Source organism: Cuculus canorus, chromosome 1 (assembly GCF_017976375.1).
Source record: "Cuculus canorus isolate bCucCan1 chromosome 1, bCucCan1.pri, whole genome shotgun sequence".
NCBI classification, from domain to species: Eukaryota; Metazoa; Chordata; class Aves; order Cuculiformes; family Cuculidae; genus Cuculus; species Cuculus canorus.
Window position 1 is genome coordinate 70,307,031 of NC_071401.1, and position 19,364 is coordinate 70,326,394.

The 19,364-nt window shown below is 36.9% G+C and overlaps 1 protein-coding gene across 2 annotated transcripts in view; it reads right to left on the reverse strand.

Annotated features, from left to right (window-relative positions):
- The window catches only part of HERC2 (HECT and RLD domain containing E3 ubiquitin protein ligase 2), a 110,733-nt gene that overhangs the window by 6,081 nt on the left and 85,288 nt on the right, over window positions 1-19,364 (reverse strand). For both annotated transcript variants that reach the window (XM_054058424.1, XM_054058415.1), the window contains exons 76-87: window positions 18,993-19,148; window positions 18,730-18,845; window positions 18,409-18,607; window positions 17,083-17,297; window positions 16,161-16,338; window positions 14,176-14,337; window positions 13,252-13,343; window positions 11,613-11,752; window positions 10,384-10,571; window positions 9,530-9,727; window positions 7,530-7,613; window positions 470-611 (exon numbers count right to left, since the gene is read on the reverse strand). In XM_054058424.1, the coding sequence (XP_053914399.1) occupies window positions 470-611; window positions 7,530-7,613; window positions 9,530-9,727; window positions 10,384-10,571; window positions 11,613-11,752; window positions 13,252-13,343; window positions 14,176-14,337; window positions 16,161-16,338; window positions 17,083-17,297; window positions 18,409-18,607; window positions 18,730-18,845; window positions 18,993-19,148 (1,870 nt within the window). The remainder of the gene's footprint in view (window positions 1-469; window positions 612-7,529; window positions 7,614-9,529; window positions 9,728-10,383; window positions 10,572-11,612; window positions 11,753-13,251; window positions 13,344-14,175; window positions 14,338-16,160; window positions 16,339-17,082; window positions 17,298-18,408; window positions 18,608-18,729; window positions 18,846-18,992; window positions 19,149-19,364) is intronic.

Genomic DNA, 19,364 nt, shown 5'->3' on the forward strand with positions numbered 1-19,364 from the left:
TTAAGTGACATTTAAAGGTAGATACATTTTTTGTATCTTTCATAGGGTAGAGAGAATGGTTTTTCAATCTAAAGTATTTTTCATCTAGAAGCTCGAAGCGATAAATGAATTGTAAAAATAATCCTCGCAGTAAAAGTAGTTAATCAGGATTATTAACCAATTCAGCTAGTTGAAAATCACGTTTAGGTTTTACAGAATGTTTGTTACAAGCAAAAAGATTGCCCCTAGAATTTCAGGTTAATTACAGACACATTTACACTAGTCTTGTGGGCTTTTATAAAATAACTTTAAAAGGCCTTTTTTTTTTTTTACTTCCTTCTGTTTTAAGCACCTTTCTCTGGCTACACACATACATTGATTTCCTATATCCCTGCCTTCCTTCAGGCCCTTTTACTTTCAAAAAGGTAAATCCAAAGAAAACTGTAAAGTGCAAATCCTCTGAAAACTATAAAGTGGACAATCCTCTTACCAACAAACTTGACTTTCCAAACACGATGAGGAAGCAGAAGGCTATCAGGGCTGAAGGAACTCATTTTAGCACACATCTGTCCAAACACTGACTTTGTACCATCAGGTCCAGCCAGTCCTCCTTTACTTCTAGAACGTTTAACCTATTTGAGTAAGCACATTATTAAAGTTACTGTAAGAACATGTTCCAGTTGGCACTGCTGTACAGATCGGACCAGATGAATATTAATAAAATACTAACACGTTTGGTGAAAGAGGTGCAGATGTCCACAGAGTATTTCATACATGCAACACATACAGAGGAAGAACCAAATTTCAAATTATTAGCACTGCAGTATTTCAGTACCACCCAATATCCATTCCTAGATACTGATATCACAGACTCCTATTTACAATATACTGATCCTCTCCAGGAGATCACTTAAGATCTCGGGCTATTAGAAACCCAGAACTATTTCAGAATCACAGCACGGCTGCGGTCCAAATGGATCTCTGGAGGTCATGGAAGGTCAACATCCCCTGCCCAAGCAGGGCCACCTACAGCCATCTGCCCAGGACCACGTCCACACAGTTTTCAAGTATCTCCAAGCACAGAGACTCCACAACTTCCCTGGGCAACCTGTGCCAGTGCTCAGTCAACTCTCATAAGTACAAAAATGTTTCCTGATGGTCAGACGAAACCTGCTGTGTTTCAATTTGTGCCTACTGCCTCTGGTCCTGTTGCTGGCCATCACTGGAAATAGCCTAGCTCCCTCTTCCTTGCACCCTCCCTTCGCCTGTGCAAAAATATACATTAATGAGACAACCTCTGAGCTTTCTCTTCTCCAGGCTAAATAGTCTCAGCTTTCTCAGCCTTTCCTTACAGGAGAGGTGCTCCAGTCACTTAAACATCTTCATGGTCCTTCTGTGGACTCTCTCCAGTACGTCCATGTCTCTTGTACTTCAGAGCCAAGAAACAGACCCAGTATTGCAGGTGTGGCCTGACCGGTGCTAAGCAGAGGGAAAGGATTGACTCCCTCGACCTGCTGGCAACACTCCTCCTAATGCAGCCCAGGACACACATTAACCTGCTTCACAGCAAGGGCACATTGGCGGCTCATGTTCAATTTGGTGTCCACCAAGACCCCAGGTTCTTTTCTACAAAGCTGCTTTCCAGCTGGGTTACCCTCAGCATATATTGGTGCATAAGGTTGTTTCTTTCCCGGTGCAGGACTTTACACTTCTTGTTGAACTTCATGAAATACACGTCAACCTATTTCTCCAACCTGTTGAGGTCCCTCTGGATCACAGCATGACCTGCTGGCACATTAGCCACTCCTGCTAGTCTTGTATCATCAGCAAACTTGCCAAGAATACACCCTGCCCCATCATCTAGATTATTAACGAAGATGTTGATCAAGACTGGACCCAGTATCGACCACTGGGGTGCACCCCTAGTTACTGGCCTCCAACGAGACTTCATGTCACTTATCATCACCCTCTGGATCTGGCTGTTCAGTCAGTTTTCAACCCACCTCACAGTCTGCTCATCCACCCCATACTTTGTCAGCTTGTTTCTGACATAACAATAGGACTGCAACTTCTGCAACAGGTCATGGCTCTCGGACATAGCTTTAATTGTCAGTGATTACTATAATTACCACCATAAGCACTGCAAATTTCAGTACCTCTGTAACAGAAGAAATTTTTCAACTAATGCTTGGATTGGTACAAACATAAAAAACAGTATTTGGTTATCTAGATGTTCCCACATGTTCTGACCTGGCAATGGTGAATGACTGTTCTAGGTAATTTCTATGACCTGACATAGTTAAAACTACTTGAGACAACTTTAGTTCAAATACAGCTGACCACAATGATGATGATTATTTTTTTAAATTAAACTAAAAATGTGGAGGTCGATTAGGCCTTCATAATTTACTGTTACAGCTGAAAATACATAAAACCAATTAGGTATGTTCATTGCAGCTAGACAGAATGATCCTTGCAGTTAACAACCCAGCAGGCTTTCTTCCCTAGATAAGGAATCTTATGTTCCCCGAACCACAATACCTTACTTATCTTTACTTTCAAAGGGTTCATTTTTCAACTCTCTCTCCTCAGCATTGTATCTGTTCATCTTAACAGGAAAACGGAAAGACAGAGGGCTAACAAGGACAAAATTTGTTGATAAAGTTTTCTTCCTCTGTTTCTGAAGAAGCAGCCAATGTCTTGCTAAATTCAGTTTTTCTGGATTGCAACCCATTTAGTTAATGCATACCCAGATTTGACAATCAAATTTCTAAGTTTTCCATACATAAGACAGATCAGAGGATGTGTTACCAGCCAGAAAAACAAACAGTTTTTTTTATACTCATTAACAATAATATTTAAATATGCATCTACAGTACTTACTAGAAGCCTCTTAAAATAAGTAAGCACTAACAAAATACAAATATACACCTACAGAATGTGGCACCTATAGAAGAATTGTACTTTCAGATTTGATGAAGATCTCTAAGAAATGCATACAAGGAAAATCCCAAGTATTTTCCTGCAAGAGATGCACACAAAATGGGTAAGAAGACAAAAAGCATTTAAACAGTACAGAAGGGAAAAAATGGAAATAAACAGAAGGCTGGAGAAAGAAGAGGCATTTTTAACTCCCCTTGCTGTTCTGCAATTCATATTCTCAATCTGTCCTGACTGCAAAGGGACTCCTACAGTGCACAGAGTTCACCGATATCCATAAGATATTGGTGTTCATTCATATTTCTGTTCATTCAGAAATAAACCAGACTCATCCCACTAATCTGTTTTTTGTTGCACTCCAAAGCACAGTGCATGTCAAAATCCAGTTCTGACGCTGCATACTTCTGATACTCTGCATAAAATATCCACCAGATTTCTTTCAGGTTTTATTGAAAGGCTGACACAGTCAGGTCCTCCTCATGTTTAAAATGTTCTGTATCCACACAAGCTGGATTTAATTCAATGGATTTCTAAGAAGTTTGGATGCCTTATTTTTAAGTTGAGAAATCACTGAGTCTTCCCTTTTAAAAAGGAAAGTATGATAGAAGGTCTATGAAAGCAGCAGTTACTATTTTTTTAAACCCCAGACAATAAAAAGGCAAGTAATTTTGCCTGAACTGATTAGAATGGCATGCACATTTGCTATCATACATTTAATTTGGTATTTATTTACTAGCAACACAGAAATTTCATTTAACCTCATCATTTAGATGTAGGAATGGTTAAAATTTGACTTTCAACAAAGCAATGTAACAATACCATGAAGGATAATTGGCATTTCTGCCAGCACCTCGATATATTGCTTGGTGACAGAAACAGATGCCTATATTAAAATTTATTATGTTATTAGCAAAGAATAAAACACTTCACTGAAAAATGGCAAAAACACATACAAATGTGTTTAGGTCACAATCCACAAAAGGTATTTAAGCTTTTCATTGTAGAGGTCTAGAGCACAGCACCTTGCTCATGTTTCCTAATCATCCTCTTCCAAAGCATAATAAGTATTCTGTGAAATCTATTTTACTGAACAGGCTGAATAGAGTGAGATAAAAACCTCACTGAATACAGGCCTCATTAAACACAGATTATGCAGCATCTCAAGTTTTTAAAATAGAGTTCCAGCCTTCTTGCTGATGAGATAACTTTTTATCATAAAACAAGTTAAAGTTTTGGTTAGAGCCCAAGAAGAATTCTCATAAAACAGTCTGCCATCAGAAAACAGTTTGTAGAAAAGCAGCTTTTCTTAGACCAGAGAGAAATGCAGCAGTGCAAAAGCAGAATACAGTGAAGCGTGGAAGAATCAAGTTTAAGGACTTGCCTCAGTGAATAAACACTTATTGTGAGTAGAATCACTGAAACAAAGAGGGAGAGGCATTCAATCTGTAGTCTGGTTAAAGCATTTTAAAGTGATGAAGACCAAAATTTAAGTTCTTTCTCTGAATCTGAAGAACAAAACTTTGTATTTGTCTCAAGCAGCCTGAAAGTACCCACTGAAATACTGGCCATCCTGTGGGACTCTCTCCAACTCACATAAATCCATGCACTCAGAGGCTAAAAAAAGGTTTACAAAGAGATGACTGCTTATTATTTGGAATCAGCTAAGAAAGAGAAATATGTACTGTTATTATAGAAGACAAAACTATGAAGAAAACAAACACTATCAAGGATAGGAAATCAATCTCCAGAAGAAGCAGCGAAGTATCAGTGTTATATTTAAAAGAGCCCAGATGCTCTCAACTGTACCTTGAAGTTTCAGTTATTTATGTTCTAACTGCAATGCTACAGGAAAAAAAAGTATAAAAAGATGAGTAGAGGAAGACTATTCTACACAAGTAGACAAGAAGAGCTTAGCCTGATCATTGTACGAAAATGAAGGCTGTTATGAAATGAGTGTTCTTTAGAAGTACACTTGATAAGGGAGAAAGCAATGACCAGGAAGAAGGAATGCTATTTAAACTGAAGTACAATACTCACAGAAGAACAAATAATTCATTCATTGATATGCTGCCCTTTAGAATCAGATCATTTTTAATCATCATGCTACTGAGATTTCTGTAACCCACATTTAATAAGAAGCCCTAGGGAGCAGGAAGAAAGTATTCTTAAAAGTGGGATTTCATATATCTGTAAGTATGACGTTCTTCCAGTGACAGCAGAGAACATTGAACCAGGACATACTTTGCAATATTACATTCCTGAAAGAAGACATCCTCCTTAACAACTGAAATGTTTCCTTTTAAAAAGAAGAAATTTCCTTCAACTGCTGTGATAATCTCTTTCATCCAAAGGCAAGATGTGATTTAACAGCACTATGAATGTGTCTGCCTACAGGTCACAACACACTGCCCATGTGATACCACATGAGCTACACTGGTACTTAAATACTTAGGTAAATCTGATCTGCTAGTAAGAGAGTCAGTAAGTGAACTTGAGCACTGAAGCCCTGTCTAGACATGTAACTGTTAGTTCACCCTCTGGCTCAGTCTTCAATGACTTCTACTACATCTTTTCAGAACAAGGGGCAGGCGCTGCTTTGGAACGTACCACTTCACAACCATTCCCAAAGAGTAATATGGATAAACTGCATCAAGTTTGGTTTCTTCTGCCCTATGCAGTCCTCCAGCAGTGTCCTAAACTGTCTCTGTGTGTTCAAGCTTGTCCTCAAGCTACACCTCAAAGCATAAAACATCTACCCTCAATTTCAAGCTCCAGAAATACCAGGTCAGCACTTGGGTGAGTTGCAGTACAGTCATCACATTGTATTTCACATACCTTGAGCGAGAAAACTACATAAAAATACTGTGTCCTACACAAGGGTCCCAGCAGAAAAGATCAAGGGTCAAGTAGTTAGGTGAATGTCATCTACTCTAAAGGAATCTCATCCACATAAAACTAGACCTCAAGACAACACAGTGGTGTTTGGCTTGCTTTTATGCTGCGAGTTAGACAGCTGTTCATCCAGTTCTGGTGCTTCCAAAGAAATAACTGAACAACAAGGTAAAATGAGGAAATACTTTAAAAAACAAGTCTGCATCTGGAAAACAACTTTAAATTAAAAGCCCATCTGTTTCATAAGAAGGTGAAGAATTGAATTGACTGCAGCATTATAATACAGAGACTGTAAGAAGAATCTTCTGAAAGCAAAGGGATCTTAAACCCTGGCACCAGCTAAACTCAAAACTGCAAATAAGATAATTCTTAACATTGACAATTAGCAGCTTTGAATCTTCAATTAAATATTATAAAGGATCACACAGTTTAAGAATCCACATTTTGATTCTCTGCAAAAGCTAACTCAAGAAATTGTGACCCATATTTAGTACCACATAATCAAGCCTTGGCTACATATAAGACAGACTTGCGTTATAGGAGTATTTCATCTCTCCCAGAAGTTATGAAGAAGAGAAGCCCTGCAGCCACCTGTTTTTCTAGATTTAAAGACAGATTCAAATAATGAACTGGAATACAAGAGAAAGCCACTCAATTAACTCAACAGTAGAAAGACGATACTAGGAAATGAGCTCAAAACTTACTTATGGCCTGATGAAAGTTAAATACTTGTATTGCTTTATTGGATTTTCTGATATCACACACATGCACACAAAAATAGAATTATTGAGAAAATCTTTGGCACTCTCTTCAGCTTCAACTTACCAAATAATAAACTGAAACAAAACATTTTAATCACATAACATTACCACAAGAAATTTTAGAAAAGGGCAAAGAAGCAGAAACATTGGTTCTGTTCAATAGAAGAAAATTGATTAGTCACATTTTTTTATATTTCTCTATTCTAGCCTTACATAAGAGTTGGTTTTCTTACTTTTTACAGAATAAAGAAAAAAAAGAAAATCACCACTTAAAGAAGGAAATGCACGAGGAGTCTGTAACACCAGGCTTAAGTCCATTTAAATGAAAACAAATGTTTTACTCTTCTATGTTACAGAAGTATCTATGGAAAAAAGACATATCTGGCCCAAGGCACAACATTACATTTCCGAACATCAATGATATGGAAAAAAAGCCCTTTTAGTATCAAACTGTTCTGCAACCGACACGACCACATGTGATGTCCAGTAAAGGACTGGAGTTTATCAGCCCAACTTTTTAATGATATTGAAGGGCCTTTTTTTTTCTTCCTGTTCTCTTTTAGGAAAGCAACAGCTGAATACTTCATGTGACCATTTAGAAAGGTAAGAAGGGCATCAGAATCAGTACTCTCTGAAATCATCTAATGCAGTTAGTTTTGAAAAAGTGGTCCTTTGTCAAACAGGACATTGCTCATTAGAGTCTAAATCATTCACTTAAATATTTTAGCAACCGTTCCCCTCCCCCAAACAAGTACAGTGTGGATGAAAACATACCGAAAACAAAATAATCAGCCCTTGCTGCATTCACTTCTTCATTGTTTGATTCTGTGATAAAAATTCAACACTTCAGTACTCAGACACCACACAAAGAGGGACTGAAACGTAAAGGAACTTAGCCAGTGTACAACACTGTTGGCTAAACAGAGGTACTAAAATCAGAACTTTAGCTTAAGATACCTGTATTCTGTTGAGCTCTACAACTGGCCCATGCTGACGATCTCTCACCATAGTTGCTTGCACAACTTTTCTGAAAGCTGCCTCCTAAAAAAGAATACAAAAAATTACAATAGTGGCAAAACTGCAATCAAAGAAGAAAGTTGCACATAATTCACAGATAAACATATTCCTAGTTCAATTCAGGAATAAGATTACTCTTTAGCAGAACAGAGAAACTGATAGTGCAATACTATCCTTCCACAATTTCCTTCTGAGCACACAACAACAAAAAAAAGTAACACCTCTGCATCTTTGTCTACACGAAACAGAAGCAAGCATCAAATACTTTTGAAATACTACAAATAAAAGCAAGAGAAGATAAAGCTGTGAGATGATAGTTGAGGATTGTGTTATTTGTACTAATACAATTCAAGTCTCAAAAAGTCAAGATAGTAAAAAAAGTAAAGAAGGAAGTCTCTCATGTATCACTTAAAATGAGGAAGTCTCTCATGTATCACTTAAAATGAGGAAGTCTCTCATGTATCACTTCAACTTATTGAAAGGTTGTACTGCAGCCAGATTTAGTCATGAACGAAGCAACCAACACACTGCTGAGTTCAAGTATAAATTAATTTACACCAGAATGATATATGCATATGGAGAATAAATAACATCAGAGAAAAACAATCAAAAAAGCCAAAGACTAGATTATCTTACTATGGAAAGCAATAAATAAATCACAAATAACAATATAAAAAATTAACTCTTCAGGCAAATTCAAGAATCTGAGATTCTCTCACTAAATAGTTGAATTAAATTTTACACTGTCAGTTTCAAGCAAACTTTAAAAATATACTTAAATCTTTAGAATCTCTGAAGGGAAGCCTGACTTAAATGCCTAGATATGAATACAGCACCACAACGTACAGTGTCTGGTTGAATGCTTTTGACATAAAATATGCCTGATACCACATTTTGTCTTTCTGTATCTATTCCACAGACTGATAAATTATGTTGAGTGTGCCTCCTGCACACTCATTCCTATACTTAACATCATATACTTAAAGACTCCTTATTAATAGCACTAACTTAAAAGTGTCACAAACAGAATAGCTAGGATTTCCCTTTCCTTTTTACCTATTTAGGTTTTGATTAAAAAGTGTGTGGTCTTCTCTTGGTCTGTGAAGCATGTATTCTGCTGGATTGCTCTACAACACAGCATTATTGGAGCCTAGAGAGGGACCTTAAGACAATATATGCCAAGGAGTCTAGTTAAAGGCCATATGCCTTATTTAAGGGCAAAGAACAGCACTGTGGAGAGAAAACTTAACTGCTTTTCTCTTCAAATATATCTTCCAGCAGATTTTGTCTGCTTATGTGAAGTTGTCATTTTTTGTTAGACAAGTTACTATGACAGTGATAAAATTCAGATCCAAAACTTGTGATGAGACTGAAGGCAAGTCATGTTTTTAAAGGCTTTCCTGATATAAAGTTTTGAATAAGTGTTGTAGCCTTCAGACATCGTAATATTCTGGATTTTCTCATGACTGACTTCACTCACAGCTAGAAAAATCCACTTTGTTTATTGATTTGAGATTGAACTCTTTACTTTTAGCCTAAAAGTTTGTACCTGCACAGAGCTTTGGATCAACTAGTATATCACCTGATCGTGACAACTGAAACAAATAAGCAGACAATGACCATTTCATATCTACTTTATGTTTTTCTTCCAGGATAACTTTTACTGAATAGTCCACAAGGATTTGGCTATACTATAAACTGAAGATTACAGTTTAAAGTTATTTATAAGATAACACATAACAGCAACATGATGAAGAACTGAGGGAAAATAATAAAAAGAACTCATTCACAAAGAAAGAAATCTGCATCATCAGCATGTAAATATCGGATATAAAATGTACATAAATTAATACGTAGTTCTATTTTATTCAGAAACAGTTTGAACAGTATATTTCACTTAGAGTTACAAATCAGTTCCTTAAAAACATTCTGATAAATACCTTTCCCTGTGATATCAGTATTCCCCGTAATGTGTCAAACCCAACTGAGGGTCCTTGGCCAGTTTCATCCAATCTCCCTTCCAGATCAAACATTGGAATGCAAGGACAGAAGAGTTCAGAAATGTGGTGCAACAGCAGAAGTCTGTTTCTTAATGAAATGATGGGAATTTCCTGTAGATGATTGTACTCCATGGGAACCTATGATAATGCAATGATACCAAAATGCAATTTAGCATTATTATATGCTTCATTTTAATAAAAAAATATATAACATTTGTAGGTAAATGTGTACTAGAAATTCAGATATTTGCTTCTGTACACTGTCAAAACTTAATATGTGGAGTTCAGCTGCAGATACTAAAAAGATCCATTTAAACTGAAACCGCTATTGGAAACACGACAGTTAGACTAGTCTTGCTATTCCATAATTTACAATTCTCCTTATCCATAAACAGCCACATTTTACATACTGTCATCACTATACCCAGGCATTATAGCTGAAAGATGGTGTATTAAAAACAATGCTCTCAATGTAAAGAAAGCAACGAACAACTCCTTTGGACAGCATAAGGTTTTCATAGCTGGAACAGAGAATTAAAATTCCTGTCAATTTGCAAACTAAGTTATTGCTCTGCATTGGATGAAAAACTGAATGAAGAGTCTTTCTCATTTCATAAAATTGGAATCCTTCTTTGGAAACATGGAAGTTAAAGTAACTGGCTCAAACTTGAACCCAAATCAAAGCACGCTGAGCTTATGCCAGGGATTAAGAAAGGAAATATGCCTACTAAACGAGCAGCAATAAGCAAAGCAAGTACGTTTAAAATCTGAATGCAATAAGCCAAATATATTACCTGTGTAGGGAGCTTGCCAGCATTAGCAGGTTTACTGGTTGACCATGCTAAAGTATGAGCAGAGCCACAGGCTACTCTGTTGATCTTTTTACCCTGAAGTGCTGCAACCAAGCGTGGTCTTTGGATTGCATTAGTGGTTCCATCTCCAAGCTGCCCTTCATCATTATCTCCCCATGTATACACTTCCCCTAAACCAATAAAAATAAGTAATTGTTCTGGAGTCAAGACAGAAGCTTTATGCTTTTTTTTTTTTTAAATTAGCATTTATAAATCATTTAAACGAATGAGGCCTTGGATTGTATTCAAGATTTCAAAGACTGATGGCCACCCTGAAATCCACTATCTAGTGCAGATAAATCTTGACTGTCATGGTTAGGCCTGTGGTCTATGTACAGCAGGTAGTATAACATGCACCTATTTCCTCATGGTTTGCATAACTTAGAAGTTCTGTTCTACAACAGGAGGAAATGGTGGAGCAGAATAACAAGAACACATACATCAGAAACAGTCTTCATTTGATAGTTTCGTAGCAAAAAAAAAAAAAATCTGATGTTAAGAAAAGAATTAGAAAATGCTTAACATTTCGTATGAGAAGAAAGAAAAGATCCTGTAATAGGCTGTATTACTAGAGAGGACTGTGGCAAGATAATTGGAAATTACTTTTAAAATAGGAATCCCATTTCTGTGCATTCATTTTCTCCAGCTATATTCCATTTCACCAACACCAATAAAACACTCAGTTATTGTGCAGACTTGTTAATTAAATGTGGGACTGAGTCTGCTACAAAAAATATTCAGTATCTCAACCTGCTCTGTAAGAAGCAATATTGTTTGTGCAGTGCTTCATTTAGCAAGTTAAACACCTCGGCAGGCTCAGAAGACCCTGTTAAAAAAAAGTCAAATCCATTTATTGTACTGCTTGACCAATCTGTAATTACTTTTTTTTTTAGAGGTCTATATTTTTCTTTGATCAGCAGCATTTATGAAACTTGAACTTTTTATTTTTTATTAATTAAAAAAGTTCCTCTGGTTTTATGTGATCATTTTAAATCAATGACGTGCTTGCTGCTCAAGAAATACACAGTATCTGCAAACAGTAAATACGTCTGTGCATGTAAAGGACCAACATTTTTAACAAGGACAACCTATCAACAGCCGACTAAGAAACAAAATTTCATTTTTTTTCAAATTCAGTGCTGAGAATTAAGTAAAGTATTTTATTTTTATACCATCTTCAGTGCAGCAAACGCAGTGCAAAGACCCAGTAGCAATTGCAATGACTTTCTTTCCTTGCAGTCCCTGCACTTGTCGTGGTCTTCTAACATGGTCATCAGATCCGTGGCCTAATCGATGATAATCTCCTTTACCCCTGCACAGAGAAAGTAAAACATTTCGAAACAGTGTTTTTCATTGTGGAAAAAACATTACTACAGACTGTGTCTGATATTTGGCCTGTAGATGTATTGGCATCTTAGCTTGTATCAGAAACAACATGGCCAGCAGCTCCAGGAAGGTTATTCTGCCCCTGTAGTCAGCACTGGTGTGACCACACCTTGAATACTGTGTTCAGTTGTGGATCCTTCGCTACAAGAAGGATGTTGAGGCTCTGGAGCGTGTCCAGAGAAGAGCAACGAAGCTGGTGAAGAGGCCGGAGAACAAGTCTTACAAGGAGTGGCTGAGAGAGCTGGGGTTGTTTAGCCTGGAGAAGAGGAGGCTGAGGGGAGACCTTATTGCTCTCTACAACTACCTGAAAGGAGGTTGTGGAGAGGAGGGAGCTGGCCTCTTCTCCCAGGTGTCAGGGGACAGGACAAGGGGGAATAGCCTGAAGCTCCGCCAGGGGAGATTCGGACTAGACATCAGGAAAAACTTTTTCACAGGAAGGATCATCGGGCACTGGCACGGGCTGCCCAAGGAGGTGGTTGAGTAACCATCCCTGGAGGTATTTAAAAGATGGGTAGACGAGGTGCTTGGGGATATGGTTTAGCAGCAGATAGGAATGGTTGGATCTATAAGGTCTTTTCCAAACTGGTGATTCAATGATAATATACAGTCCAATACCAAAATACTCTCCAAATATTCAACATTAACCGTGACTAGCTCATAAAACATGGATGTGATTCTGCTGATAGACGAAAAATTCTTAAACTTCCAAATACACTGTCCCTACTTATTCTGTGTAAGACTTTCTACCACTTTTGCAGGGGATTGTTTGTGTTTTTCCCCTCTCAAACTGGTCAGGTATTGCAAGCATTCGTCTGCAAAAACACTACGTTTACTGATCTCAGAGGCTGGAACTCTGTACAGTTTAAGGATATCTCTAATGCCACGCAAACAAGGGAACAAAAGATGTTGGGAAGGCATTTGGTTTAGTCTTTTCAAACAATTAAGTCTAACAGTTTAAAATACAGAATTTGGAATGGAACAGGAAGATTAAAACAATGAACTAAAATAAAATTCTTGGACTATGGCCATCACAATTTTGATATTATATGAGAATGTTATTTATGCTATCATCTTCCACCCTGCATGACACCTCATGCTTATACTTCTACTTCCAGGGGAAGTTCTCCCCGGACCTTCTGCATCTTGCAGTGGTCAATGCCTGCAATGACAACTCCGTGCTTAAATCTCCAAGACAAAATATTTTGATTTTTCATTCAAGTAGTATTGTAAAACGCTCCTCAAAGTGGTAGATTTTATTACTAATCAAAACAGGAGAACTCACTGAAGTTTGTGGTAGGAGAAGGAAATCAAAACAGTGAAGGAAGTATAATGCTAATCCCCACTGCAGGCAAAGTTACTAACTTTTTAATTAACTTTTTTAGTTAAAGTCTAATACTGTCAAAATAACTAATAAAAAATACTTACCATGTATATACTGCTCCAGATTTGGTAAGAGCCACAGAAAATTGCGATCCACATTCTACTTTAACCACACCAAGGCCTGTGAGGGAATCAATCTAGGAGAACAAAATTAAATCCAAGTTTATTAAGGAGGCTATAGGTTCGTAGTCTGCACTGTCTTAAATATAATGTGCATATTTGTGTCTGCTTGCATTACCTATAAATTAAAGTGTGGATGTAAATAATTTTGCAGAATTCTACTCCTTTCATCGTTCTATGATTTAGAATCACAGAATAGTTTGGGTTGGAAGGCACCTTAAAGATCATCTCATTCTAACAACTTACCCCTTAAACATTAAAAAGAAGCTCAGCTTCAGCAAACTGTTGAAGATCATCTCCACTATGTGTTGCCAACAGTTACTCAGCAATTGTTCCTTAGTAGACATACTAAGGCTTTGTCTCCAATTAATCATTCCTATCTTGTATGATATGGATCTCATTCTGCTGACATAGTAAAAATATTTAAAACTCCAATACACTCTTCCTGTTTATTCTGCACAGGTCTTATGTCACTTTACCATCAATCATATGGGACCAAAAATCAATGAATCATAAGTAAGTTATTCTCACATTGTGTTACATCATGCAATAAAAACTGCTATTTGGGACCGGCTGGAGGGCTTTGTTCATTTGGAAACAGAATGGGGAAATCTTTATCCAGGTAAAATGTGGTTCCTAAAATCTACTGTGATACTCACACAACTTTAACAATCAGCATAAAATTTAAAGATTCATTATTGTAGCCTACAAAGTTCATTCTTAACAGCAATCAAAAGAATCCTGATGTCCCAGGGTGGGTGGAGGTCAGCACATATTAACAAATCTGTCTTTAGTATTTTCCACCAACCTCATAGTTTCTAAAACAACGAAAAAATTGCATTTTAATACCTTCATTGGTACTTTACAGCCATCACTGCCTCCTCTCCCAAGTTTCCCGTAATCTCCGTCACCCCAGGACCAGACTGTATCATCATCAGTCAGGCACAATGTCTGTGCATCTCCACTGCCACAGGCTATGTCAATCACACGGTAGCCCTGGAGAGCTTCCACCTGTAAGGAAATCACTCATTTTTGTTCATAATAAGAGACTCAGTCATTTAATTTCAAAAAAGATGACAAAGCCAACTAGGAGAGGTACTTCACTGGAATGGCAAGTCTGAAACACCACAGGAAACAGGCAAATAAAGGGAAGTCAAAGGGTTTTGCTCTTTTCAAACCAGCAAAATGAAATATGACTATGTATTTTAAATATTGGATTATTTTTAATTGGTGAACTATTTAAATTGTTTGGATTTAAAAACTCATTGAAAACAATTCATGCAAAACACGTAAGATTATCAAAGACTACATTCGGATGAAATAATTTCATGGTCTCTAGGCAAGTACTGTATACAGTAAGAAAAAAAAAGGTCTTATTTTCAAATACCTTTTTTACTAGTTTACAACTCTCTAGTACTTGCATCATAATGTGAATTTAATCAAATCTTTTGAAACGCCGCCATCTAGTGATGAAGTACAGGATTTGGACTCACGAAGTAAAAGAATGGTGACCCACACATACCATCCTCCCCTTTCTCACCCCACTGTTAAATAGATTATAGGCAGCACAATCCATCACTCGAAGCAGCATGGAACTTCACATACTTCAACTCATCTACAGATTATCTATTTTCATACCAACCAAGAACATGGAGTGGGAGAAAGAAGTAGAAAGATCTACAGGAAAGGTGGATAGATCCTTTTTTTGGGGTTTGGGGGGAGGCAGGTAAGAAAATCTGGATACAAGTGGTAAGGCCCCCAAAGTGGATTAAGAATACGTGATATCTCAATTCCATAAATTCATGCACTGGAAAAAGTTAATGCTGGCATGAATAGAAATATACGCAGAGAGCTATGAATAAAATTGACAAACTAACATTCAGTTTCATTCAAACAATCATTTGATATGTTTTCAGCAAGAGAACACAGACAGCAAACTGAACTCTCACTTTAAATGCAGGGCAGTTTTCTCAATGCCATCATTCTAACTTAAGTTCTTACAGTCTACTTCACAGGAGTACAACTGTCTGAATTACAATCGTCAGCTCATCAGTATACTCATTTTTTCTACATTCAATACTGTCCAGGTTCTCAGATTTACCATGTAAGAATCAAATGGAAACAGCTATCTTCCTCACCGGTAATTGGAAAACTCAAATTTCTTTTGCAATATCAATTAACTACCTCATAATTACTTAGGTTAAATTCTTATTTATTATATTCATATATATTATATGTTATTTCTATACATTCACACATATTATGATGAATTATATACTATATGGTATATTACAATACATAACATATTATAATATATTATGTTAATTTAGTATATTCTTATTAGTTTAGTATAAATGTCAGTAAGATCTCAGTATTCAACCATGAGAATTGAGTACAATTATAAAGTCTGTAAAAAAAAGCAGTTTGTAAGTAACTAAGTGGCTATCACTGTAATCACTGGTATATTTTCCAAGAATAAAGAATGAGGAGATCCAGAATACAAGGAGCTTATTTGTTACTTTCAGCACAAACTACTTCTGTGAAGGAGTGGAATTTACTTATGGGGGTGGGGTGTATGATTTGGGTTTTTTTTTTTTAAGTGTTCTATAAAACAAATCCTTATAAGCCTTTTAGTGACCGCTAGCAAAGTGTTGCAGCTCCACTTCAACTTATTTCTTCCAATTGATTCCTATTCTCTAAAGCAACACTTCATTTCCTACAAATACATGCCAAGAGTTTGTGTTTTCATTATCTGTATGCAGAAATGGAAAAAGTTATAAATCAGAAGAATAAGAACTCGACTAAGACTGTATAGAACTTCAAAGGTTTCTTACCAGTTTAGGTTTTAGTTGGTCCTCACTATCTCCATGCCCAAGGCGTCCATATCTTCCCTTTCCCCATGTGAAAAGGTCTCCTGCAGCTGTAATACATGCACTGTGTGCTCCCCCAGCAGCAATGTCAACCACTTCTATACCTCTCAGAGATTCAATTACACGCGGACGATCACAAGGGCTGAAATGAAAATATTTTGTTGTGATGAAACTTTTAGAATAGACCACTCACGTTCAATGTATGGAAAGAGGTTTTCAATTAGTACAAGCACACCTAAATTAACTGAGTGTTTCTTTTTGCTCCACTTTAATACCTGAAAGATTTATGATTAATCAGTCATTCAGAAATATTTTTAGAAGCCTATAAAAGCTAGAAGTATTTTACTGTATGTTACACAATAGTATTACAGGCATTTTGAAACTACAAAACTGCTTCAGTTAAAATCCAGTCAAAGCTAGGAATTTACCCTGAAAAAATCAGTCCAATTTAAGATACATTATCAAAATTTCTAGCATAAAATGTACTGTTCCCCCTGTGGAGTTCAGCATTCCTTTTTCTTTTTGAATCAGAACATTGTAATCCTGAATGCAACAGAACTTCTCCTTTTATGTAGGTAATAACGAATACAGAGATCAGAAGCAGAATGGCAGGTTAGTTCCCAAAAATGCATGACAGATCTCAAAGGAAAGACTCTGGACTTCAGCATCCGCAGATGTGTTAGAACACAGCAACTAATTGCAGAAATCAGAGTAATTGTTTATCTGAAAAAATATTTTGTGGTTCTCCTATTTTGAGATTTAAATTCCCCCATCACTACTTAACACTGACTTCTACACATAGACAGTAGTTTTCACGAAGCTTCAAAAATACAGGAACTATATTCGTTAATAGTTCTTACAAATAACATTTTGAAGTGTTGCCTACCTTCGGTTTCCATGACCAAGCTTACCATCTTCTGCCTCACCCCAAGAATAAACTTCTCCCTCAGAAGACAATGCCAAACAGTGTTTTCCACCAGAGTTCACTGCAACTTTCTTTATAAACACATGTTGAATGGATTCCAGTAAAGTTGGAGTAGAAACTGATTCTGTTCCCCCAATTCCAAGCCTGCCACCAGCTCCATATCCAGTAGCATACAGCTTTAAAGTGAAGAATAAAATTTATTTTTGTTTACCTCTTGAAGAACATTCACTAGAACTGTAGAGACTTCTTAAAGCATATATACTAGAATACAGTACAAGCAAAGCCTGAAAGAAGTTTCTTACATGCCTCTATATCACCTGCTGGAAAATAAGAAGTACTTTGAATATTTCAGAAAAAAAAAAAGTGAAAATATAGCTACATCCAAGCCAGTATGAAATGTCACTGACCTAACAGATTGCATTTTAAATCCTAAGGGTGATTTTGTGAAAGTATCACAGTTCTGTGTGATAACATTACAAAGTCATCTATCACCTGTAGGTCTCTCTCAAACAGCACTATTCTGGTTGTCTTTCATCTGTTGAATATAGACACCTAAACACAGTTGCGTCTTCCCCTCCCAGTCTCATGAAAAGAATTTTAAGTACTGCTTTTCACTTTCTTTTTGTCTATCTGAAAATTCTCTCAAGAGAACGATATCAAGCAATATCATTAATCTGTCCCTTATTCTTCTGTGAATCTTTAACAAGGATGATACCAACTGCTGAAGACAAAATCATTACAATATCTCACTAGATGGAATTTAACTACAAAAAAGCTCTAGCTAAAATTCTCAATCACATCCTTAACACAAAGCTGCCACGTGTACTCTTTCAAATTTGTGAACCTATTTTTTTTGCCTATACATTACACTAAACCTCTGCACGGTGTTCCTTTCCACTTAGTATTTAAGCATCAGCTAATTAGGTCCCATTACACCTCTCCTCGTCAGAGAGACAATCACCATCACATTTTACTCTCTGTCCTGTTTCCGGATCTCTGAGCACGTTACTTGTACTCAGTTTTGTTTTTCAAAATCTGATGAGAGTTTTGAATTGAGAACTAAAACATGTGTCTTGTTCCATGCACATACGCTACAGCACACTGAATTCCTAGACTGCACTAGCAGAGTTCGTATAGTTCAGTTACTCTAAAAAATAAAATAAAACACAATAATAATAAAAAAAAATCTGTGCTATGCACATTATTTTTTATTTAGCCAATCCCGTTATGACTGAGGATGAAATATTTCAAGAGAATCTAACAAACAATCATTTGTTTTATCCTTACTTTCCCATCAGCAGTCACTGCAAACAGAGTTTGTTCACCACCAATTAACTGTACTGGTCTAAGGGTAGCAAGAGCTTCACATGGAGTTGGGACTTTGACTTTTGCCCCTTCGATCCCACCAAGCTGTCCTCTGTGATTATGACCCCAGCCATAAATAGTTCCACTGCCTCCAGCTGAAAGTGTCCAATCATCAGGTCGTCTGCAGAAAATGCAAAGCAAACAAAATTTTAAGAGCTTTAGAAAGTCACAAAAATCGCAGTTTATCATTATACAACAACGAAGGATCACAAAACCAAACCAATGATAGTTGAAAGAAATAACCTATTCATCCACTGGACCAGCTGCTCATCCTGTTCTCTCTTAAAGACATCATGGCATTCATGAAGAACATCCATATTTTCATTATCTGCCATTAATTCTCGGATTTTCTTTGCCACCTGTAAGATATTTTGGATTGCACAACATTATTCAAACTACCAGTTACCCCTCTCACAATAGGCATAAAATACTTCACACTCAGTGTATCTTCTTAAATGGAAGACTTTCGCATGTTCCATGAATCATTAAAAATATTCCTGCAGTACCTCATCAAGGAAAAGGCGAGGTAACGGTGTCCTTTTATCAAGAGCCACAGCAACCCTGGATGCCATACAGTATCTCCTGAACCAGGCCCATTTGTGCGTCTCTGCACAGCAAGGGAGAGTGTCCAACTCTAGATCACAAGCAAGAGCCACAAGCACCTGCAGACAATCAAAAAACATTTTTGAGATGTATCCAAAATATGGAATAAAAAGTAATATGTATTTGATATAGCAGAACAGTTCGTAGACCAGTAGGACCTGAACGCAGTTTCAAAGACATGTAAAGTACAAGGGACACCAAGAGTCATTTTCATTACCCTCACTGACGAGGCAGCATCAAATGTACCCACACACCTCACATATGGCTATGTATCT